Genomic DNA, 25,693 nt, shown 5'->3' on the forward strand with positions numbered 1-25,693 from the left:
GAAAATACAGTGAGGAATAAAAAATGTGTTTGCAGCTAATAGATTAGAAGTTTATGTTTCAAATTGCTTCGAACTGGAATGCTGTCTGTGCAGTTAAAACAAGGGGCTAGAGTTCTGATCCAGCCCCTGTGCTCTGCAGAGGAACCACACGGATCTGAGCACAGTAACTGATGCAGCTAAGAGGAACATCAAACACAACACACCTCTCAGCTTCTCTTTCTACAAAGTTTCCTGGCTCTCAAGCATCTGTCAAGCTGTTAGGTCTTTAGTGGCACTCACCCCTGAAGGTTGCTTAAACAGGGGGATTTTAACATGGATTACAACCTTATTGGCACAATGTGACCCAGTTTACAATTGTTTTAAACTTTTTGACTCACCCGAAGACAGCAGCAAGGAGATCTCTGTTAGACTGAGATAGAAATAAAATAGTTGCTGAAACAGCAACAGAGTGGATGAGAGAGCTCTTGCACTGATTCAGACAGAAGCAGATCGGGCTTGACTTCACTGACAATACATTATGTTGCTGTAGCAAAATGCTGTGTATGAGAATTTTATTATTTTCTGGTAGGAATAAGATGAAGGAATAACAATGGTTTTGGCCTTGGCAGCAGGTGACTGCTTCTGTGATTTATGGGAGTGCCTTATTTAGCAGAACAGGAAATATTGCTGCTTCTGACCTCCCCATGGGCAGTGAGCTCAGCAGGGACAGCTTTCCACCAGGGACGGGGGCTGATGTGCACACTGGCACACCCCCTGCGTCCCACCTGCTCTGCACGGACTGAAATCAGATATTTTTGGCTGAACTCTCCCATGCTGGCAACAAGGGAGAGTTGGAAGGTGTGTTTCTTCAGCACATATGTGTACAATGCATATTACTTCTGCTGGACAAAGTGAGCTGATCTCTGTGGCCCTTGGCCTAAACAGACTACACTCCGCCTTTGCATTACTCAATCAGCATAGCAGTTTTCTGTTTATTTTCCTTTTTTTTTTTTTCTTATTACGAGTTTCTAAGCTCTTACTTGCCCAACTTGGGAGGTACAGTGTTTCACAAATTATAGTAAATAGAAGGAAAACTGGAGGTAAGCTGGTCTGAGCTTCCAGTTAACATTTCTCATAGTGGCGTTACTGACGCTGTTGTCTGAAAAATAGCTCTACTAAATGAAGAGCTTTGATATGGAGGAAGAAGATGATCTGATATTTCTTTCTAAGTAAGTTAAATTATTGTACTGCAGGAAGGACTGCATTTTTTTGCAGATAGAGCCATTAGGTGTTCACAGGACCAAGCATTTTGTAAGGAGAAAGTGTTATTAGAAGTTGTTCAACAAAATGCTTTGCTGCTCGTCATCGTGCATTAATGTGAGAGTTACAGGGGAAAGATGAACTATTATTTCACTGAGATTGTGCGTGTGCGTCAGATCTGCAGAGGGATTCTGGTGGCTGGAGGGAGGGGATGGCAGAGGGAGGAGCCTTCAGCCTGAGTGCCAGACCTCAGTGCTTGCAGGAAGCAGGACTAGCGGTGATTTCTTCTCTCGTGCTTTCTCAGAGGTACTCAGGTTGTCCCCCAGCTTTTGCGGGGTCTGCTGTTGGACACATGTGGGGCTGCCACCGCAGCCTGAGCTGAGCACAGAGCTGTGAGTGCAGGAGGCAGCAAGTGCCTCAGGCTCGTCAGTGCCTGGGCCCGCAGTGCCTGCACCTTCTGTAGGCCTCGTACTGCAGCAGACTAGGAAATAAGTTTGGCTTCACAAGTTCCTTTGATTTCACCCACCTTGGATTCAAAGATAAATTACCACGGAAGTGACTTTTTTGAAGCCATAGCACAAACATTACCCTTTGCTATGCACTGAAATCCTCCGAGGTGGCTACTCTGATCCAAATAAGCTCTGCTCTTAACATGGCAGAACACAGCACGAGTTATTTTATTTTGCAGCACAAAATCAGTATCAGTATACAGTATCTTGTATTGAGTGTTTGAGGCAGGCAATTCAGAAGGTGTAAATAATAACTGATTTTGACAAAAGTGCTTTGTACACTGGAGACACTTCAGACAAGCAGAGCGCGGCTTTCACACGTTTTTACCAGCCACGCTGTAGAATCCAGATTTGTGAGACTCCGGGTGATTCCTGCCCCCCTACTGGAAAAGAAGAAAAGGCTGCGTTGCTTCACTGGTGTGGCTTTTTTTGTCTGTGACAAATGCATTGACATGACTTTTCCTGTGATTATTCATTTTCCTTAATGGGTCTGAGAGAGAGGAAGTTCCTTGACAGCACTGTGGAAGGAGGCAGCAAGTACACGGTGGCAGATAGGTGAAAGACGTGTAACATAGCCGGCTTTGCAGCTGTGCTGTACTGTGCTGAGAAGTGCTGTGCTCTCCCTCGCAAAATGTAAGCAGTGCAGACTCCTAACCACTGTGGGGCAATCTGTATTTTTAATTGGGGAAGAGACTCTCCTTAAGATGACATAAGAAGAAAAGAGAATTTTTTTTTTTTAATGAAAGTTATTTTTGTACGAGTAGATTGTGTCCTTCTCTTGGTTTCTCTCTTTTTTTGAATGTTGGAAGGACAGCATTTTAGGAATGAGATTAAATTCCAAAATGCCCCTCCAGCGTGGGGCTGACTACTCATGTGAGATTTTAATGTGTAATGCTTAATGGTAATTTACAATCTTAAATTTACCAGTTCTGACATGTAATCCACAGATTTATTTTTTTTTTTAACAGTTATGCACTTTGCTGCTGCTGCAGAAAGGTGTCTGCACACATAGCCACAGATGCTAAGCCCACGTGCCTGGATCCCTAAGCCTCCTGTGCGGTCATCAACAGAGTATGAAAGAGCCAGGGCACAGTGTGAGAACTCAGCTTTGCCCTGTTCCCTCTACAAACACATGCCCATTTCCCCCCCCATCTCTCTTCCATTATTTTTTTTTCCTTTTGAAGGCAGTAAGATATGACAAATCAGTGATACATGAATGGCCAAGTGAGAAGATGTGCTCACATTCAGTTGGCCTGTGCAGAATCTGAAACAAAACAGCCATCAGAAAACATTCTGTCATCAACATAACGTACTTTAATTTGCCAAATCCTACTATATAAGGCTGAGATCTTCCAAGTAGTCTTTCGTCTTTGCTGCTTAGCTTGAGACACTGGTAGGGTGAAAAATTGCTTTGGTTTTGTTGCGTATTTTCATCCAGGGTATTAGGAGCACAGACTAAAACAAACCTTGTGTAATGACAGAGTTGACAGAATTGATTATTGTGCCTCAAAGTTGGGTTGTTTTTGTTTTAGTTTTTGCTTGAGTTGTTTTATTCCTTGTTTGTAAGAAATAAGGAAGTGCTAAACTTGGAGGCTGCTTAAGGGATGCATGCAATGCCCATTGCAGCCTGCATTAACCACAGGAAGCAAAGTGGAGAGAGAAAGTTTCGGTTGCCTTTGTTATAAGGTAAGTTAGCCAGCCTGAAACTGCTCTAAGGCGATTGTCCTCAGCAAATTAGCAGCTGGTCAAGGAAACTGTTTCCTACAGATGCACTGAATAGTGCCTAAAAGCCACCCTTAAGACTCTGTGTTTCTGTCATGTGTCAGCACCTGGTGAATACGCTGGTGTCAGTGCTACATTTAGTGTTGTAATCATCCTTGACAAGATGAAATATGGTCTCTGAATTCCAGGAACATATGGGATTATTGAGAAAGAAAATTGTGTGAACAAGGGCAATTATAGCAATAACTATCCATGGCATAGACTGCACTGAGTCATCCAAGCATAACATAGATATAATGAAAATATTTTTAAAGGCAAACATTATGTAAACCAGTGCTAAAATTATCTAATTTACTATTCTGACACAAGTGATAAAAATAAAAAAAAATCTCTATTTCACAGAGAGCATTCCTTTATGTATTTGTTGCTACATGACTTGAATGTTTACAAAGGAAGTGAGGTTTCTTTGTAATGAGTATTGAAAGGTGATGAAACATGCTTCCCATCTGAATTCCAATCTATAACTTTCCTAGATACAATTGATCTTGTTATTCAACACCACAAAATTCCCCTGCCATTAACTTTCCATCAATACCCCACATCTACACAGCTGTGCAGCAGAGGAGGCAGTTGGCAGCCTATTTATTACATTAGAGCTAGCTTTAACCTTGAAAACAGGGCTGCTCTGAAAGTAATGCCCTCGGTTTTGTTATGCTGGCCCACGACATCAGAGGTGGATGTTGGTGGCATGGTGGTAGAGGTTGAGCCTTCCCACCAATATTCCATCACGTTGTTGTCGTGTGACAGATGGCAGCAGAGGGGCACACTGACTGAGTGGCATCTGACAGGGGAGTGCATATGGAGCAAAGGTGTGGAATTGAATTCCTCCATGCAGAAAGAACTGCAGCCATTAATATTCACTGATGCCTGCTGAATGTTTACGGGCACCAAACGGTGGATGTGAGCACAGTGAGGTGGTGTGTGGTGAAACACTATGGAACAGTGGATCACTTCTGCTGGCACAGATATTTATGAGCACAGCATCGCTGGTGGAAATGCATAGCCAATGGTGGTGACTGTGTTAAAAATAGTAGCTGAGAATTTGCTCTATCAAATAGTGTTATTGTGCTCTTAGAATATGTTGTTGTTTATATGGAAATAAATAGGAGGTGTTACTTTTGGAGTGACCTACGTAATAAGCACTCTGCTTGTCAACTGTGAGTTACAAAGCACTTAACGAAGAGGACAGTGTAATTATTTTCATTTCCCTGATGGAATAAACACATAGTCAGGAAAAGCTACTTGCTGAAGGTCATGCAGCAGGGTATGAGCAGAACAATGACAAAACCCTGTTTTTTTCCTGAAACGATGTCCTTTCTAACCAAGCCTATGCTCCCAGATATCCAAAACATGGGGAACTGGAGAGAGCTGACAGCTGCCACAGCTACTTGGCTGCAGAATGCAAAATGCCATGGAAAATTAACTGTGGCATGTGCCCCCCTCCGCTGTACAGCAAATTCTGCAGCCAGTCGCAGACAGTAATCACAGAAAAGAAGATGCTGGTGTGATGATGGGAGGAGACTTCAGAAAGTCTCATACTTTGCATATATTTGAATCCATACAACCATACACACGTGTACATACACATACATGTAGACAAAATGTATGCGTGCGCTCTCTCTGTGTCTCTGTTATATTCAGAGATCTGGTAGAATGAGGTGGTTTCCCTCTGAGACAGAAGCTGATACTCTGTTGGCTCTGTTTGTCATATCCATAAATGTCATTTTTTTACCTAGGCCTTGATGCTGACCAGTCTGCTGAAATAGTTGGAATAGAAGAAATAATAAGCATCAGGTGCTTCAGAAATCTACCTAAAAGGGGAGGGTATGCCTGTGCTTGGTATATTCCATAGGCATAAACTGTAGTGCAGAAATATTGTCTGCATTTTACCTGTGCCATGGTAGACCAGATGACTCGCATGGTAGGACTTCTCATATGAGTTGAGATCTGCTTGTTTGAGCACAATGTTAGCACTCATAGGGAACCATAATTTTTATACTGTTCTTTATAATCCATGTCAAAATAATAATTTGAACAAATACAAAATTATTTTAGGAAATTAAGATTTCTTATTTATCTGAGGAAAAAAAAAACACAACAAAACTAAATTATTTTCCTACTTACTGGCAAAGTCATTCCTGCTACATTACATATTTTAAAACGCACATCTCATTCAATTAAGATTTCATACCATTGACAAAATGATGCTGTCCTGAAAAAAAAATATTGCAAAAGCCACAGTATACAAGCCCATAAATAAACCGCAAGATTTCCAGGCTTAGAAGGCAGAGGACAGAAAGAGACTGTTTAAAGATTCATTTGTACATTTCTTATTCAGTACATTTGCTGCATTCACTAACAACAAATACATTGAATCAAACAAAAAGAACAGATTTAGATGGCTATGGAAAACATTTCTTGTGGGTTTTTTTAATCAGTTTATCAAAAACATCAGAAACCCCAGCCCCAAACTAATATAAATAGCATGTTCTAATTCCTAATCTCATGTGACATAAACAAGACGTATACTGCTTCATCACAAGTCATATTCAAAAGTTAAGCATGGGACACAGGTTATCCTCAGTGGATTTCAGTAGATACAGGATAATAATGCTCCCTCAATATATAATACATTAATGTCACATTTTGAAGTACAAAACCAAAAACATCTGCTTGTTCTTTTTGGTAAACAATTTTAAAATATGCTATATACCTGGATGAAACCCAGATTTAGCTCTTTGTATCACTGTCATTTGCTATTGTCATTTGTATGTCATGTGTTGTTTTCAGTTGGATCTTGGGCAGCGATATAGGTGACCAATATACAGCCAGCACAGGAGGAATTGCATTCAATGAAAGCTGTGTAGAGAGAATAAGTCTTCAAAAATAAGATTAAAAAAAAATCTTTGATATGCCCTTTTTATGTTACACTACAATGAATAGAAGTTATGAAGGAGGGTTTAAATCGATATCCATGATCACAGTGTTAAAACAAACAGACAAAAAAAACAACACAAACACATGCTCCAGTATCAAAAAATATGCTTAAATATGTTGTCTGCACACAAAATAGACACTTTGAACTCTGCTATCACAGTACAGTTACAGTCTTCTCCATACATTCTGAGGGCTCCGTCTACTGTATTGGGGCAAACCAAACAAACGAACAAAAAACCCTAACATTCTTAGACCAAAGAGAGTCAATATATTTGTACAGCTGAAAGACAGTCCAGCTAACAAAAAAAAAGGAAAATCTATACACAAATGCTGAAAGAAGGACATAGCCATTTAGATGTTTAGCTTTTACTGACCCTCTCTAGCTGTCAGCAACTTGAGTTTATGTACCGACTGGCAACGCAAGATTAGAAGCCTATAATTTGATGCACATATGTGTGTATGTGCAGTGTGTCACATTCTGCTCTGTTCTAGCTGCAGAAATTCAGCTCATGTTTGGAGCAACCAAAATAATTTCTGTAGACTGTTTTAATTTGTAGCCACAGATAGACATGGGTGGACTGCAGGGTTTCAGTTTGGTGACCATACCAAGTCTTGGGAAGGATGGAGAGGAAGCACAGGGGATGGAAAAGCTGGAACCAAACAGAAATAGTTCGTTTTATATTAGCGCAGGCAGGAAACATGGAGAAAACTTGTTTTGGATCACTAACAAATGAAATGTATCAATGCTTTCTAAACTTCCAACTCCATTGCTTTTGGATAAAACTTTTCATTAAATTCAGTCCTAATTGATGAATGCTTTCTGTTCCTAAAGTTCAATTGATCTATTTTTTTTCACGACTTTACTGTGCAATAAGCAATTCCTACCCTGCAAATCACAGCACAAATATCTTTTCTCTTTGAAATCAGGAGCAGATATCTTGCTAGATTCACTGGGACCAGATGTCCTCCTTTTGTAGTTGTTTGGTAGCCAGGTGTGTGCAGAGACATTCGGGACAAGGAGACATGGCACAGCCACTCTGTGTTGGAGTCTCATCATCACTGAAAACTACTTTGGGGACTCTGGCTGCTGAGTACATCCTAGACCAGTATTTTATGTATTTAGGGACTCTGAGCACCCCTGGGGCTTACAGCCTGCTTTACCCCAGCTGGAAGGTTGCATCACTGGCACAGCCCAGATTGCACCCCTTGTACTCCGATCGTCACTTTGGTGAACATACAAAACACTAGGCTAAAGAAAAAAATCCCCTGAAAGTTACTTCATAGCAGTACTAAAGCAGAAGTTCTTAGGTGTTGAGCAGAGTTTAAAACCACAAAACATTCAGTGGAGATCTATTTAAAAGTTGCCTGCACTAACAATATATAGACTTATTTCTAGTCTGTCTGTCTTCACAGTATACCATTGAGTAAGGTTTTTGTGGTTGAAGTTCAGTGTCCCAATCTGACAAGTAAAAGGAGAAGCGTAAGTCACAGCGCCAGGTTTTGATTTCCAAAAGCTACAATTAATGCATTTGCAAAATGCTGTTGATGGAACAGTTGTTGATTGTATCCAAAGCTTCAGACAAAGCAATACAAATAGTTTGCATTGCAATATGTCAGCAGACACAGATCAGCCATAGATGGTGTGGACTGCTGTAGGACAACCTTAGCCATTTCTGCCTTCTATAGATATGTTGTAAACAGCAATATCTAAAACACGAATAGGTTCATGTTTAGAAGTATTACATGTTACATGTGCTGTTTAGCGTACAGAGACATACGTGCTGCTCAGCTTTGCTAATTCCACACCCGTGTCTGGGAACTGAGCAGTCTGGATTTGCTTCTCCCTCAAGTCTTTGTTTCTTTGTAGCATTTAAATTAATCACCACGCTATGTATTTTGAATAAGCTTCACTTCAATAACTGGATTCTGTAAGGTAATCAGTGTAAACAAAGTGTGCACAGCAAGACCAGAATAGCCCCGTTACAATGTCACAATGGGAAGCATTTCATTTTAGAGCATAAAAATCCATCTTTCCCAAGGTACGCTGACTTTCCTCTGTTCTGGGAGCTGGAGTGATTCAGATGGCAGTAAACCCTTTTTGCATGCCTAGTGTTTTCATCAATGCTGACAAAACCATCCAGTGTATATTTGTGCTAGTTACTTTTACCGATAATGCTAACAGGCAAGTGGTAGAATGTGGTACAGTTTTGAAGACAAACAGAATAGGGCTGTTTAGTCAAGAAAACAACACGGCAATTTCCAATCTAATAGTCAGTGATTAAAAAAGCAGTTTTCTACTGGTATTAACAGTGAGAAAATAGTGGTGGACACTGTGTCAGAGGTCCTGAATGTATGGCTTGATTTTCACTGAGAAGCTGGCTCTGCTGTCAGACTGCTGATAAATCAATGCGGTTGGCTGAATTGCTGCTTTTATCCCAGGTGTTCAACTTCGTGGGGGTTGTGCCTGGCCTGTTCCCACTCATCTAGAAAAAACAACATAGAAAGTAGATTTATTTATTTTGCTAAACCACTCTTGTCTGATGAAATAAAAGCTTGAAAGGATCTATTTACATTACAACGTTGTCATAGAATCTTGAAAGCATATTCCATAAAGGATTTTTAACAGTTATTGCCAGAATCTAAGGTGATTGGCAGTGATCGCTTAATAATACCTATCACTTCAGAAGTCTGGCTCTTTATGAAAACAAATATATTTTGCCGCAAGACAATTTAAGGAGAGCTGGAAAAGCATACACATGCATTGATTTATTTAAGAGTTTGTTTCTCAGGCTTAAGTGTAAAAGTGCCCTATCAAAAAGGCATAGTCATAAGACAGATACATTGCCAAAATGCAGCTTGAATGCATAATATGAGTTCCATTGTAAGTGCTGGAAAGATTCTCATCGAACCATACTCCAGAGCTGGTAATGCCTGTTTACTTTTATTTGATAGTTTACCAGTTTGCTTTCAAAACATATAGTGTAGCTGCAACATAATACTTGCTGATTCCACCTCTCTTCACTATGCATTAAGTTAGGTATCCATGCACCTTTTTGTGTCCTGTTCTTTCAACAGAATGTGATGTGGAACCCTTTCAAGTACAATAGGAAAAAAAAAAAAAGGACAAATACTCACAATGTCGGAATTGAAGGGTTTTACGTTGATGTTGCGAGTCGAGCTACTGGTGAGGGACCACACCTTGGTTTTGTGCTTAAAAGCAGCTCTAACCTGTAGGAGGAAAATGTGGTATCAGATAGAAGATTTATTTTGAAAAACATTTCGTGTATTTTCTCAGGTGCCACCTACAATTACATCCCCATTAACCTTCCCTCACATTAATGTCACTTAAAGCTACATTACGTACTAAAAACAAGTCTGCTCCTACATTTTTTATTTATACTTGAGTTATTTTATTTTTCAAGTACTCACAGATTAAATACAAAACATTTTATAACCTCATTACGTCTCATTTCTCTGGCTGTATTTCTGTGCTATCTGGGTTATCCCAGCCTCCTAAATGTCCAAGCTATGACTATTCGTCTTCTTTGCAAGAAAAAATATGTAAGCATACATTCTTTGTATTTGCAGTCCTTGTATGAAGGAGCCCCTTCGGGCAGGCTCTCCCCGCTGATCTTGCAGCCCTGATGGTACCCAGACACCTTGAAGATACAAGCCAGCTGCCAGCCTGCCCTTCTCTGTCTCCTTGTGCATTTCTTGTCCTTGAGCACTGGGAACAGAGCTCTCTGTTTTACCCAGCTGCTTGGAAATATCTGCAGATTTTGCTTTACTGTATCTGTGTTTTACTTCTGTGGTAAGAAGGAAAGCATTCTCACAGTTTAGCTGGAGTAGTTCAGAGATGCATAGCATGCAGCAAAGCCAATAGGACCTGCCCTCCAAAAGTGGTGGTTCTCATTAGCTGTACGTGAGCCACTTTTTGAGGATTCAAATCCTGATATGTTACTGAATTTCATTTCTCATTAGTTTTCTGGAAAAATGGCCACGATTCAAATATTTATATTTGATGTAAGAAGTGATGCTTGACAGAAGGAAAAAGGCTTTCTAAGTGTGAGGCAAAATAGGATAAAGAAGTATTTTACCTCCTTACCTTTAGCCTGCCTGCTTAACTTTAGTTGATTCCAATAAAGATCAAGAATTTCACAGTCAGTCTCGATGCTATGAACTGACTAACAAGCTATAATTGATTAGTGAAACATCTCCTTGGAAGAGCTGGAGTGCTTTTGATGCATAGGAACAAAACAAGCTATAGAGCAGAGCTATTCCATAGCGTCCAGATGGAATAGCTGTGGAAGAATCAAAGCTGTGTAAGTATTCACTAGATGGTGCCCACTGTGGGCATGCGGGAAATGGTTTTATAAGAAATTTTCATTATCAGTAATGCATATTGCTGAGTATTTTCTGCTGTCTGCCATGGGAAGAGAGGATGCTGTGAGCTGCGGGCCAAGCGGGGATTGCTCTGCAACATCAGCTCTGCCTTGGCTTTATCCCAGCTGCTTTGAGACAGCCTTTGTGTGAAAAGATGCCTCTTGGTCCATTGTGAAAACCTCAGCTCCTAGCCAAGAAAAATACCTGGAATATGTTCTACACTGTTTGGTTTCCCATTAAGAACTGCATGAGCAGTCTCCTAAAGTATGTTTTGCTGAGATTAATGCTTATTTTCCTCTCTGGAACTGCAGATGTAACAAAGCTGGAGGCCCCTGAGCAGGGGATGCCAGAGTGAGTCCTGCTGCCACTGCTTTGACACCCTCCCTCAGAGCACAGCCCGTGCCCTGCTAAGCCCCTCCAGCCCCCAGGACTGTGTCATTTCTTTAGTCTTAAGATGCCTTCACTTATCACTTTTTGGAAACTCTTCTTTCTTATGTTAAGTAAAATAAATGCCAAACATGGGTCAAAATGCTGCAAGTCAATAACAACAGTCATACCAAATTTGCTAACGACATTTTGTAACATACCTCTGAATTCAGAAGACAGTGAAACAGGAACATGAAAAATCCCTGAAAACAGAGAAAAGGGTCAAGGGTAAAGAATGGCTGTGAAGAACGACATACTGTAATGTATTTCTCACAGCACTGTGTAACTGTACATACTGAAAAGTGGGGTAAATTTTGCACAACGTCCAGCTGGAGAAACATGCTGCATTAGGTTACTATGCAGCTTGCCTAGACTTCTTTATGTAAAACACCACCTCCTAAACTTTGGGGTTCTGCAGGAGAAAATCTGGTTGAAAATAAGCCAGAATTTTTGTCATGAGCTACATGAGAAAATTTTGACTGTGCTTGAAAATGTAGAGGCTAAGGGAAATGCTTCGGAGAACACCAGAGCCATATTTTTCATATTAGAAAACCGAGGTATTATCACTGACAAATTTTCAGAACGGTTTTTCTATCTTTGGACTTGTTCAATGTAAAGCAAACAGTTCCCATCCGCTCCCAGATTTTTATAGAGTTTGTTTGGTTTTTGATGAAAATTTAACCTTTTCTCATCAGTCTATCAAGAGCACGGTGTTGCTGTCTTTTTGTGACCACAGTGGTATTTGTTCCGGAGGTAGCAAAGGATTTATAAAAGTTAATGTTTTCTTTCCCTTTGTAATCATTATTTGGGAAAGAACTACTACGCACCTGTAGATTTACACCTCTACTGGACCCTGTGTTTAAAGCTAGGGAGATACTTGCATTCTTTGCCAAACATAACTCTTTTCTGGATTGGTGTCTTAAGAAGTCACGTGCTGCTTCCAGCAGCATGCAGAGCAGATTCCTTTTTCTCCTTATGCTGCACTGTTCCCAGCAACTTCTGTTTGTTTTCAGTAATTCTTGGTAACAAAGCCTCAAACTGACACAGAAATTTTGTTCTAGTAAGTTTGCAAGAAGCATCTTGGCTTTACCTTTAAGAACCTTGCCTGTGATACCTAGTGCTAGAAGAGTAATCTGTTTCTCAAACTCACTCTCTAACTTATTTAACTATTGCTACTGGAAACACTAAGGAATGGGATGAAAGTTCTTTTCATACAGAGTAAACAATTGCCAGCACTGTGTGGTCAGTACACACTTAACAGACACAGGTAGGAATAGAAAAAAATCCAATAAATGAAAACATATGAAAACATTACTAATGATCCATTTATTGCACCCCAGCAGCAGTTCAGTAGCCATAACCTTTCCAACCAGGTACTTACTTGTAGTGAATTGAAAACAGCAAACATATACTGAAATATTAATGTGTGGGCATTGACGGCCAGAATCCCAAAGATCCATGAGCTTCCCAGGATTGGTAAGAGAACTGCAACAGCTTTAGCTGTTAGTCTGAAAGAGAAATAATGAAGGGAAACGTGATGAGATAGTTAAACAAATTTCAGATCACACGCTGGGGAATTTATCAATTATTTCTTGACAGAAAAGCAGTGTGTCTATAACTCTCTTTGCCATAAAATTCTTTTAATGGGCTAGTCTCTTAATTACTCATCGCTTATGTGTAAGAATGGGGATAACAGAAGCTTGATATCACGTGGGATAAATTCAGATTGACAGAGTCAGTGACTGAGGGTGCCAGGGAAGAAATGGAGAGATTCTCCTATAACTACTGTAGTTGTACCTTCAGTTTACAGTGAGGTATAATCATCTCTTCAGTGAGGAACAGTAAGTGTAAGGGTCAAATGCAGAGGGCCAAAACTGAGGACAAAGTCAGTATCACATAGAAAAGAATAAAACCATTATGTAGTATATCCAAAGTGCATTTGCTCACTAGCAAGACATCTTGGTATTGCTCTTCTGGAAAGTGACTTGGGATTTTTAATCTCCTCAAACTGAATGAAACACTGTCTACCTCTGCCAAATGCAAATCCTGTCACACCACGGTATTATTCTGCTTCCTCTCTGCTTTGTCAGAGTTGATTGAGAGAAATGTATGCCAAATATTGAAATAACTTGTGTTTCTTGGAGGTGTCTCCTGCTATATGTTCACTCTGCTTTGCTTGAAGTATTTGGCAGAATTTCAGTAAAAGGCAATATGACAGCTGAAAATGTAACAGCACTGAGAAAATAAGAGGGATTTTTGGTTTTGCCTTAATGAGCTAAGTATAGGATGTTTGTTATGGCAAAAGATTAAAAGAAATTGAAGAAACTGTAGTATTCCAGAGAATTATATGCTCACAGAAAGCTTTCTGCAGCAGCTGAGTTCTGAGGATCAAATTCTGTATAATCTGGTTCTTGCATTTGTTTTCTGCTTTCATATAAACATTGCAAATATATCTCTGTACAACAGAATACTACTCACCAACTTTCAAGAAAGTCAGGCTCAACTAATGAAATTTAGTTCACTAAATTAGTGCTTATCATACACAACTGTCTTCTCCTTATGAAGCCCTCAGAGCATCATCTCTGATTCGTACTAATGAATTGCACTAAAGTATTGTAGTTTTTTGTCTGCATACAGCCTGTAATATTGACTGCAGGAATACTGTAGTAATATCCCTACAGAGTGTTTCTAGTGTATTCACAGAAAAGTAAGAAGACAGTAGGGTTACTCTACGAAGTCCTTGGTAGAGGATGCTATAGAAATCTAGTACATCCAATAAATTCACAGAAGACAGTTCTGCTGTGGATTGTTAAATGGCTCGGGATTGTTCGACAGTTCAGGTGCAGCTGCTGGTGCAGAAAGTCACTAATCTGTATGCAGAAAGATGGGAGTATGTATTCAGAGGAGAATCACTTTGCTTGACATTTATAGTAGGAATTTAGGGTTGGACCAGTGGTCCATCCAGTTCAATGCAAGATGGCAGTCCTGTTCTTAGTTTAATCCATCTGTTTTTAGATTAAGACAATAAACACCTTAGTTACTGTTTGGATCAACTGAGCCAGTAAAGGCAGGTATGAGATAGAGCAGGGCCAAGTGACTCATAAAGGAGTTGTTATTAAGTCGTCTCTCACTTTTTCCCAGTAAATGCCATACACCTTGTTCACAGCACTGAGCGACCCAAAAGCATTTGTGATTCCTGTCCACCCTGTAAGCTCTCAAAGCTCCTCACAGATCCCACAGGGCAAAACACATTTGCTGTCAAGATGCTACTAAATACACAGCCTGGTGCTATTCTGCCTGTCAAGGATGAATAGACGTGCAGAGAACCTTTGCACACCCAGGCAGCACATTTCCAGTGACAGCTATCGAAGGACAAACTCTTCCTCAGCAGCAGCTGTGTACAATGTTGGTGGCACAAAATAGAAAGCACAAGGAAGGGTCCCTGCTTGCAAGGCAGATCTAATCTCTATTTACCACAGTGCATATAAGTATGTACTTAGCTCCTGTTGTAACCCATTCTTACACTTAAATATGTGTTTGAAGTATTTTGTGAATTTAGTCTGTGGTACAATTATAGACAAAGAAGGCAAGAGAGCAGTAAAGGGAGCACAGGAAGGGAGAATCTAAGCCTGTCCAATATGGCATAAACTCAGTTACTCAGAAATTAGCAGATTTTTATTTATCTGGAAAGCTATACAAAGTAGAGAGTTTTAGGGAGATCAAGGTTGTATATGTGCCATTTAGCCCCTCAGACAAGCTGAAGTACAGGTTTGGGATGAAAATGCACAGAACTGCCTAAGAAGCAATCACTTATAACAAACATAAAACAAATGAGATTGTTTTAGAGCATAATTCTATGAAGCAATCTTTTAATTAAATACTTAGATCCAAGACATCTTGTTCATTTCAGTGACCTGATCACACACTTCATTATATCCTTTATTAAAAGTCTGTGTTGAAGTACTGCATAGGCTTCAGTCTTATAGGGAAATCTGGGACAGGGAAGAATCAGAAATCTATTTTTCCCTGTATTGATAAGTACCTTAACGTCCTTGGCCATGACTGTTTCTGCACAATTTAATTTAATTCTGCAAAGAGTTTGTTCAGCCAGAAAAAATGAAAGAATACAATAAAGCCTGCATTCTCTTATTTAATTACAATATGCATTTTAAAAGATACCATTTTAAAGCAACTAAGCAATAGAAGCTTGTTCTCATGAACCAAGGATGCTTTCTTTTTCTCTGTTAAGATTTAAATTCATCACCTCAGCTGCAACAGGAGGCATGCGCTCCACCGGGGAGCTGCCACCAGACCATCTCTTGCAATAAACATTGCACAGAAAGATCTGTGTAATCCTACACAGCCCTTGTGCCTTCAGGAAAATGCCTCTTCACAGGACACAGAGCAGACAGAGGGGAGAGAATACATGAGCACACAGAGGATGGGATAGCTACATTCAGACAATGGTGGTTTAGAAGTCCCCTGTAACTCAGTACAGCGGGTGATTAGTATGCCCAGCACAGCTGCATTGCTAAAAGGCTCTTCCTTACAAATCACCTTTTTTTCCTCCTTCATTCTCGCACTCTCCATTTTTATAAAACTTGCAATTTAGAATATAATTTTCCCTAGCTGGTTTGTTACCAGAAATAAGTTTTCATTATTTCTTTTTCAGTCTTAGCATTAACATCTTCATTTGTTGTAGTCAGGGACAATAGAGTTAGGTTCTCAATGTCAGTGTTCTTAAAACCAGTCCTACTGTTTGGATTTTCAGGAACTTTTAACATCACAAACGCCTTGAATATGAAACAACAACAACAACAAATATTAATTAAACCCCTCTCACTTTTAAGCACAGAGTTCAGCAGGCATACATAGCTAAAGATGAAAACAAAATACAGATGTATGGGATTTCTCATGCACACGTATGCATGTTTCATGACTATCCATTTAGAAACGCAGCGGAGGGTAAAATTGATTTAAGACCATCTCACAGTTTGTTCTCCCTGTGCATCAAGATCTCACCAAGCCTTTTTTTATTTTCTTAATTGTTTACCTGCTCTGAATTTCTGTGTACACGTTGTTAGTTTGAGGTGTTTACGAACTTAACTCACCAAGCAAAGGAGTCAGCTCTGTTCTTCCTCATCTTTTATTTTCCTCCACCTACCCCTCCCCTCCCCATCCTTATTTCATTTTGTCTTTGAACTTCAAAAAAAGAAAAATACTAAATGTAAAATGCTGTGTCAGAATACCATTAAGGCTGCAAGGTTAAAAATCACTAAAAAAAACCCTAAGAAATACAAAAGCTAATGTTCCACTAGGAACATTAATTCCACCACACTGCACATACTTTATTTATATTTTTATTCCCATTTTTCTTTGCCATATGAATATTTTAGTAGATTAGTTCTAGTACACTAAGATATAGAGCACAATCTAATACACGTTGTGCTTGGAGAAGGAATACTGCATGGCTTAAACTGTGCAACGTTTAAAATAAATGTCACTCCCATCATTCATCATTTGAGCTTGATGCCATCGGTGAAATGGGTGACATGAAGAACCAAGACACTGGGGCAGAGGCAGGTGTTACTTTGCAGATACATGGGTCTAGTTCAAACCGGGCTCCATAAACCTTGCTAAAACCTTCTTCATCCTTGTGCCCTAAACGTGTTGGAAAACAGAATGGCCTTTTCTCTAAATCTCTCCTGTGTGCCCTTCTCATGCCCTGGCCTTTGAAATTAAAAGCAACACAGCAGCTTGCTTTTTGCACCTACATTTAAAAGCTCAGATATTCTTACTCTTCTGCAGTCTAATAGCATAATGTTTTGTGAGCTTTTTGTGTCTCTGCATCTGTGTATGCTGAATGATCAGCACTGGGATTAATCAGTTAAGAACAAAGCAAAATTAGCACATAAGATTTATTTTATCCTTTTATTATTTCCTTTAGCCAGTATATTTTTAGGTATGCGCCTGTTATTACTTCATAATATAGAAAACTGTGAAACACAAAAAAATCTTAAGTCGGAATAAATTTTTATATTCAGTATATGGAATATTCCATATTATATATGGAATAGCGCTTGAGATATCCTATCTGTCAATTCATGCTACTGTTGGTGTGGTTTCTTACTCTGACCCTGTACTAACAGTGTCTGCAGCTGGACTCAGCAGGAGCTGTGCTGGTGCGACTTGATTTCGTTACAATTTTCATGGCTGTTTATTGTAAAACGAAAGCATCACTGAATTGCTACAGCACAGTGCTCATCCTGCCATCCCATCGGCAGTCCTGACCTGTGTGCTAATCAATTGCTAGATGAAAAGGAAGTATTCTGAGCTGGATAATGAGCTGTATTGAAGAGCTGGTGTGCAACAAGTACAGGTTTTAGCACCTGCGAGACATATTTTATTCACCAGCATCACATAAAGTCATTGCACTGTCAGTAAAGTTTCTGTGAACATTTTTCCAAGAGCAGAGGTGGACCTCATAGTTTTATTGTATTTGCAATTGGTTTGGATCAGCTCTGCTCAATTGAGATTGCTCCCTTCCCCTTATTTAATCTCTGCCCTTTTCTGCTATTGCCCTGAGCACACTGTCGATATCTTATACCAATGCAGAACGACTACACTGACAGCTACAAGAAAGAAATTTCACTGCTTGCAGAAGGAAAATTTTATTACTTCTGTGAAGGGGACCCCTAATTCACAAATCAATTTTATTGGCTGTATATGAAGAACTAATCCTTTTAAGACTCTGATATCCACTTTTCAATGACGATGCCTGCTGAAGTAAGAATTAAATTCAGACCCATAACCAACATTGTATAACAGTGGAGGAAACACTGTCTATAAAAGCAAAAAAAACCTTCACAACAATTCATCAAAATTGTTACTCTGACAAATAGGCCTTTTAACTGAAATTTCCCTCTTGTTCTTAAACTCTTTGCTAACCCCTGTCAGCAGTATCCTTTATACTTAATACAAAAATAAATGTGTCCACGAGCCTATAACTAACATTTCAAACTAATGCTGAGAAAAGTTGGATTCAGCCTCAGTTTCCCATTTGCTGCAGCTAGCCAGAGAAGGCACTGCTAGCAAAAAGCATTGTAGGTATGAAAAAAAGCTAAGCTATCACAGCAACTGTCATGTGAGTGAGAAGGGGAGAGAGTTCCTCCTTTTCTGCCACGCTCCATATACAACACGCGGATGCCTCACCACTGACCCTCACTTGCTCTTCTCATTGGGGGTACAAGTTTGTTAGGAGGAGTTATCCTTGTACTCTGGTACCTGAGCCCTCTCCTTCAAACAGGTCAAGAGAGTTAAGCTCTTGTGTTTCATGGGATGTGCCCCATTCACTGGCTAGGCCAGTAGATGCAGCACTGGCTCAGCATATAGTGGGTCTGGGCTCAGATCACTCTTCTCACTATGACACTGCAGCTTCCTTTTTTTTCCAGATCATTTTGACTCCCTGCTTGCTGCTCATTCTCTCCTATTGAACCTGCTCTGCTTATACTGAATAATTAAATATTCACTGGGTCAGAGAGATTAGTTGTGAGGCACCCACCTGAGAGAGAAGTCCTACCTAATCCTTGCTTTATTAATATTTCCTATTTTATATTAAATATTCAGTGGAGCAGGAACTGAAATTCAAGTCTCCCTTCAAAGCCTCATGAAACCTGACAAAGCTACAGACATGACCAGAAGCGGAGGCGCCTTAGGAACTTTAGTGCTGAGAAGGCAGTCCCAGGGCTGGCAGCATTGACTTTTGGCTTCAGCACTAAACTAGGGATTTAGGAATCCATGCCTTGCTAAGGCCTCTCACAGACCAAATCCTAGAATCACGTCCTGATCCTAAAATTACAAAAGAAAAATAATAATTGCCAAAGAAAGTAACAAGCACTTAACTTAAACGTGTCCTTCTCCTTCAATTCAAACCATTAAAATAATATAGGGAATTAAAATGTAATATCCTTGCAAGCTGGATTTTCAGAGGTGAAGATTCCCCCAGGAGAACTGTGTTTGCAGAGGGATTTTTCCAATTTATCTAGAATACTCTTCAACATTTTTGACAGTAACTCCCTCACTGCACTGCTGCTGAGACAGCATTCCCTGTTTCTTGATCCCCAAGTCCAATCTTAAAGCTAATTTTCCACCAAATTTTGCCATTGAGTCATCAAAGAAAATTATAACAAGTTATTCTCAAAGCAGAAGAATGTTCCACATCCAGCTTAGGAGTATTTATAATTTGTTTTGGAAGAGGAGATAAAGATACTACCTGCACTGTGAGGCTTTGCACCACAGGATACGCAGCAGTACGTGTGTTCAGTCCCAAGAGACAGCCAAAAGCTCCTCTGTTCCTACTGAAGTTGGTGTTGTCTTTTAAAGGTGATTGGGAGCTTTAGCTAGCTAACAGACTTGCTGCTTTAATCAAAACTCTGTATTTGTGTCCATGTGTGCTGCCCTTCATGCTCTGTTTATACTGAAGCATCCCTTGAACCTCAGGAAGAGCCCCACTGTAACTGAGGATATATTTTCCATATTATATTCCATATTTCCCATAATATATATTATGGGATAATTTATCCCACAATAACCCCTGATACAACAAGCAGCATAAAAATTTCCAGTTAGCTGATGTGCAGAGTACCATCACACACCAGCAACAATACAATCCTGCTGCATACAATCATTTATATTGGACATCAGTGGACTTTTCTTTTTCCAAAACTGAGTAGAGTAAGGGGTTATTTATTGCAGTCGTATGATCATTTTTTTTTAAATAAAAAAATATGTCTGCTGAAAAAAGTTTTTTGGAAGACTCCAATGCTTTGTGACAGGTGGAAAATTTCCCAATATATGGTATTGATGACCATGGCCAGAAGACAAAATAACCAAATTCTCAGAAACCTATGCGGAAGATTTAACAGAAAAAGGAAAAGAGCAGGCCCTGCCCCTTACAATAGCATAGATTTGTTAGTGTCTCAAACACAAACTGTTCATTTCCATACTTCTTACAGTGTTTGGTTCTTCCTTAAAAGCTGATTCTGGAATTATTTCAAAGGAAGCAGAAGGAAACAAAAATCCAAGAAAATCTTATATGATTTCATTTTGGGGGTTCTTTAATAGCATCACAAAAGCAGATTGACAGGGGAGTCTGGATGGATTAATTTGCTGTTTTAAAAAGAAAACAAGCTCTAATGTTTTAATGTGTTGGGTCATACCATCATTAAAGGTGGGTTTGTCTCCAGAAGTGGAATAGACCTCTTACTTTTAGAGTTTGTACTGTACAGAGGAAGCACTCAAGAAAAGAGCAGCATTTTTTCTCATAGCCAGAAAAGAAAAACTATGCAGGAAGATTTATTTATATCCACATACAGCTAGCAACAAGCTAGTCCTGGGCTGAAAAAGATCATGAAATTATTTCTGTTGGTAGAACAGATGAGCAAAAGATATCAAATAATTAATTGACAAAATATGACCATAAAGTTAGTTATAGGAGCAAGACATTAATAGGATAATCTTAACCTTGGCTGCTGCCAAGGCTCTGCATATGTGAAAACAGATGTTCCTTCAAACTCTCCCCTTCTAATGTGGACCTAGTGCCTAGCTCGACTTTGGATTCAGCCCAGGAGAAGGAATTTGTTACAACAGCTTATTCCCAGAAAACTCATTACCTGTCTCTTCCAAGGACAAGGCAATGGAAATGTCCCAGAGGGCTAGATCCTGCCTGTGGGTGCCAGATGGACCAGGCTGTGTGTCATCTACTTCTTTTCTCCAACATTTGCACCTAATTATTTCTTCCACTGCAGTCTCCATTGTCTTAGCCATTTTCAAAGCTCCCAGTGCAGGACTTCTCCCATCTCAGGACAGCTTTCTGTATAGCCTATCCCTCGGGATCTTCTCAGCATGAGGAGTTATATTTGCCCGGTGCTCACTATTTTTAATTGGCTAAATCTCCACAAGTCATCTTGAAACAATATACTGAAATTAGTCTTATTGTGCTATTTACAGCCATCTGAATCTTTTTTATATTCTTTATGTCATGCGGCGCAAATATCTGTTTTCCCAATGATAAAACAAGATGTCAGACCGAGTGCTAATAAAGAGGGATTGTCAAACTATAGAAGTTATGAAAAGAACCTCATAGCGTTCGCCTTTCCTCATGTAATGGAGATTTGATGGTAGAATTCATATGACTTGGATATTGATGTGAAAGGGCACAGTGTTCAGAAGGGACACGCAGAGAAAAAGAAAGGGTGTATCAAAAATGTAGATCTGCTCAGAGAGCTAGAAAATGTAGGCAGACAGACCTTTTGAAAATTTCTGTGCAAAATAAAGGAAAAAGAACCAGGAACAGTGGGGCAGCATAGCATCTATTTTGGCTTACCAAACCATGGGGATAATGCAGATGGGGCCTTTTTGTCCTAAATAGATCAAGGGTTTTCTAAAGGTTTAGATGCTAGCATGGAAGGAGCTTGATTTAATTATGATACTGCTAATGAAATATGGAGTTTATAAAACTCTTCTTTTTAAGAAAACAATTTGTAAAACTGCGGACAGTGATGTAATCCCATTTCATTTTTTTTGTGTGTCCTGCAATATCAAACCGGGAACATCACACAATAAAAACACAGCACCCTGCACAGGGTACTGGTGATGTCTGAGCTGGAGCATCATATTTGGATTTGGATATCATTCTTCAAGAAAAAGATGGTCTTTCAAGAGGCAAGCAACAAGAAAGATCATTGAGTTAGCAAGCACGGTCTGCGGAAAACTTCCTAATAAGGGTCTGAGGCTTTCAAAATACAAGTTTGCTTCAGCAGGGAGAGAAAGAAACTGTTGCCCACCTCCACTAGAGGAAGACAGTTTGTCCTTTCTTAAACTGCCCTCTTAGAAAGGACAAACTTTTCAGGAGAATCCAATAGGAAACAAAATCTGAACCAGATACACCCTGAAGAGACTCCAAATTCTGTCCGGAGGCTTTTAACAGCTAGTGCTTTACACTGTATTCAAAATGATTGAAGCAATTACACAGCTAGTTACCACTTTTCAGCTGACAAGTGGCAACGAGCCCCACGGCGCAGTAGTTTTGTGTACCTGGGAATGCCCAGAGAAAGCAGCTTCATGGACATAGAGTTTATTGGAAATCTGTGGATTGAGTAAATATTTCTGGCTCTTAGTTTGAAGTCAGTGGGGCTTAATTTAGAATGACAGAATAACAGTCACATCAACCAGTACACAAAACTTCTGTAGAATAACAGCATTCATCCCCCTGAAGATCTGAATTCTGAAAATGATCTCTAGACCTAAGCGGTCTCAGTGACCCTTAATTATGCACTGATATCAACAGAAAGATCATTCCTCCATTTCCATGGTAACGGTACCAGCGAACAGCAAAGCTATCAAGGTCAGGCATATAAACTGGGAAAGAAAAGTCATTTTCTGTAATGGTTCATATGAGCTTTAACAGCAGCACTGGCAAATAAATAGCCTTATACTTGCTTGATCACCTGTCTCAAATGTACGTAAGGGGGGAAAAAAGAATTGCCAGATTACAACTACAATCACACTGCCTTGCTGCCTGGTTTCTAAAACTGCTTGCTAGTGACTGTTGCTTCGGAGGATAACACAAACTGCAGAAAAGCATTTAGCTCTGCAATGCTATAATGTGAGGAACTCAATTTCTTATTAAGCTGGTTTTAAAGAAATGAGGCAACATATGGTTTTTATTGTGTTTATCAAAGTTAATGTCATAGCTGATGCTGTATTACTTACAAAAAGCCCAGCAAGAGGTCATAAAAATTCCTCCAAAATATTTTCCAGCTTGTTGAAATAAAAATGTTTAGTGATGTTTTAGTGATGGGTTTGATTCCCACCTTCTCTAAGGGCCTACCTGCAAATGGAAAATCCAGAAAAATCTATGTACTTTCCTACTAACCTTCTTTCCAAAATGCCCGTAACGTATCTGTAGGTAATGGCACTTTATTACATACATGAAGACAGTATCTAAAAGTTTGAAAGGACTTCTGATTCTAAAATAGCACATTTTCTTTATTCCAATTACCCATATTTTTCATGTATTTTCTTTATTTTGTGAGAGCATTGTCGGGAAAATATGTAAATCACACTTAGCTAAGAGCTGCGTCACACTGGGAAGTGATTTACATGGTTGCTTAGAGCTCTGCAAAAGGTGCATGTTTAAATAAGCGTTTACTTTATGCGATGGTATAACTATAATATTTGTCTTATTATTCTGCATAAAGCTGACAAAGAATTCTAGGATTATAAATTAGGCCAAGGACATAAAAGCAGCAGCAGCTCAAGCAAGCTCTTGCAGTTATTGCTGTTCACAGTGAGTTGTACCGTTTCATGATGAATGACCAGCATTTAATTGTTACTCTGGTACCAGGCATAAAGCTATGAGTAATACACCATCCTCCTCCTACTGGGATTTTTATGGCTTAAAATCAGATAGTAAAAGATTGAAATCTAAAAGAAATTAGGGCATTTTTAAAACAAAGGAATGTGCAGTCCAAAACACTTTTTCACTGCAGATTTTCAGAAGTTGACATTTTCTGCTGTTTTAAGTCAGTTAAGCACCAGGGCTGAAATCTCTATTGGTACAAAGAAGAGTTAAACCCCACTGAAGTCTGCTTAGGCTCATGATGTCTCTTCAGAGACATGACTTACAAAGCAGAACGTTCAAAAAAAGACAGAAAGAGGAGGAGAATGGGGGAAAGAGAGAGACTGAAAGGCAGCAGACAGTAAGTGATTTGTCACTAAGGTCACGCAGCAAGTCCCCAGCAGGCCCTGGCACACAAGGCAGTGCTCCACAAACCATGCCGTTTGTAAATGGTGACACTCAGGGGAAAAAAAACCTTAATCAAAAATGCCCAGTTTTTCAAGTAGGCTCCTGGAGCAGGTTTATAGATATCAGTGTTACATTCATGTGAAGCAGTTAGTGTTGGGCACGTACGAAATCCCAATCTTACAAAGTAAAACCTAATGCTATCTCCAGGGCTCAGACATTAGGGACAAGGAGCAGTGTGAATTTTAGCTAAGCTGTCAGTAGTTCATCTGATTGTTTATCACTGTTAACGTTGTGTCTTTACTACCCTTCCTAATAAAGAAGAAATTAGCACATGGAGTTCAGAGTTCCTTTGGAGCCCATAATCAACAGGCCCTGCTCACTCTTGAGCAGTAAATCCTTTTTAAGGAGAAAAGACAGAAGGAAACCAACTCCCATAAAGGATGATCTTGGCTCAGGAAAAGGCAAGCAAGAAAAAATAAGCTGTGAAAGGACTCACAATGTCATCTTGTCCAGTTCAGCCACCAGGCGGGATCATTTGTCACTCCTGGCATCAGGATTAGCTGTGACAGACATTTGTGCAACCAGTTCTGGAAGCTGTTCAAAGACAAACTCAGCAGCTCTTCACGTGATCAGCTCCATTGCTTTGATACTCTCCTTCCACTACTGGAAGTTTAAAGATACTTGATTTTTTCATCAGTTTAAGATTCTTTCTATCTGTCCCTTTTTCTGTGCCCTTGAAGAAGTGCCTCCTTCCTACAGCAATGTTTTATATACTTGTAAGCTTTTACCACCCCTCCTGGAATGTGCCTAAGATGAGCTTGAGCTGTCATATGGCCTGGAGCCTTTCTTCAGTGCTTCAATTCTTAACATCTGTGCTAAAGAAAGTACTACCATTACTGTCATTATGGTTACTTGAAGATTAGCACTTCCTCATTAATACTCTTATTGCCAGCATTTAAACCCATGTATTTTTAGTCTAAAACTCTGAGTCCAATAAGGAGATACCCAAACTGCATTTGTATTTGTCATATTCAATGAGCCAAAAATTTAATTTTGTTGAAGACATTATCATTGGCGGTAGCACTTCAGCTCACTAATTGTCATTGCTTAATACATTCCTTTTAATTATTTCCTTTATTGCCAGTCACTCTCCTCCTTCCAAGAGTTTCCATGGGGTACATCGCTCATCCTGTTTGAAGCCATGTGCAATGAACATGATTTCTTACAGTTAGAAATTGTTAAGAAAGAACTGCTGAGGGCAGATTCAACTTGCCAGACTGCTCTTTCTAACTGATGGCTCTCCCTCAGCAAACAGGAGAAGCTCATTTCTCTTTTGACAGAGCAGAGAGAAGTAGGGGCTCTGTGTCTCCGAGGGTTGCAGCTGCTGCATGTCAGCAAGGCACAGAAAGGATTTTCTACTGCTATGAATCTTGAATCCCTGTGGACTTTTAGAAGAGTTTGACAAGATTGTAACTTTGTCATCCTTGAAGGGAGACGGGAGAAAAAGAAAATCTCTAATGGTATTGCAAAGGGGTAGAATTTAGATATGTAGTGAGGTTATGGTAGCTTCTCTGCTAGGAGAGCTTGCGTGAGAGCTCCAAGTTAAGTG

At 39.7% G+C, this 25,693-nt stretch overlaps 1 protein-coding gene and 1 long non-coding RNA gene across 3 annotated transcripts in view; one reads left to right on the forward strand and one right to left on the reverse strand.

The window, feature by feature from the left end:
• The window catches only part of LOC110406436, a 297,282-nt gene that overhangs the window by 163,084 nt on the left and 108,505 nt on the right, over positions 1-25,693 (forward strand). The gene's annotated exons all lie outside the window — the stretch shown is intronic.
• Positions 5,837-25,693, reverse strand: part of ADGRD1 (adhesion G protein-coupled receptor D1) — a 130,981-nt gene continuing 111,124 nt past the window's right edge. The window contains exons 22-25 of the mRNA XM_021412936.1: positions 12,658-12,784; positions 11,438-11,479; positions 9,603-9,695; positions 5,837-8,950 (exon numbers count right to left, since the gene is read on the reverse strand). Of these exons, the coding sequence (XP_021268611.1) occupies positions 8,855-8,950; positions 9,603-9,695; positions 11,438-11,479; positions 12,658-12,784 (358 nt within the window). The 3' untranslated portion in view covers positions 5,837-8,854. The remainder of the gene's footprint in view (positions 8,951-9,602; positions 9,696-11,437; positions 11,480-12,657; positions 12,785-25,693) is intronic.

The sequence above is a fragment of the Numida meleagris genome, chromosome 14, assembly GCF_002078875.1.
Source record: "Numida meleagris isolate 19003 breed g44 Domestic line chromosome 14, NumMel1.0, whole genome shotgun sequence".
In the NCBI taxonomy this organism is placed as follows: Eukaryota; Metazoa; Chordata; class Aves; order Galliformes; family Numididae; genus Numida; species Numida meleagris.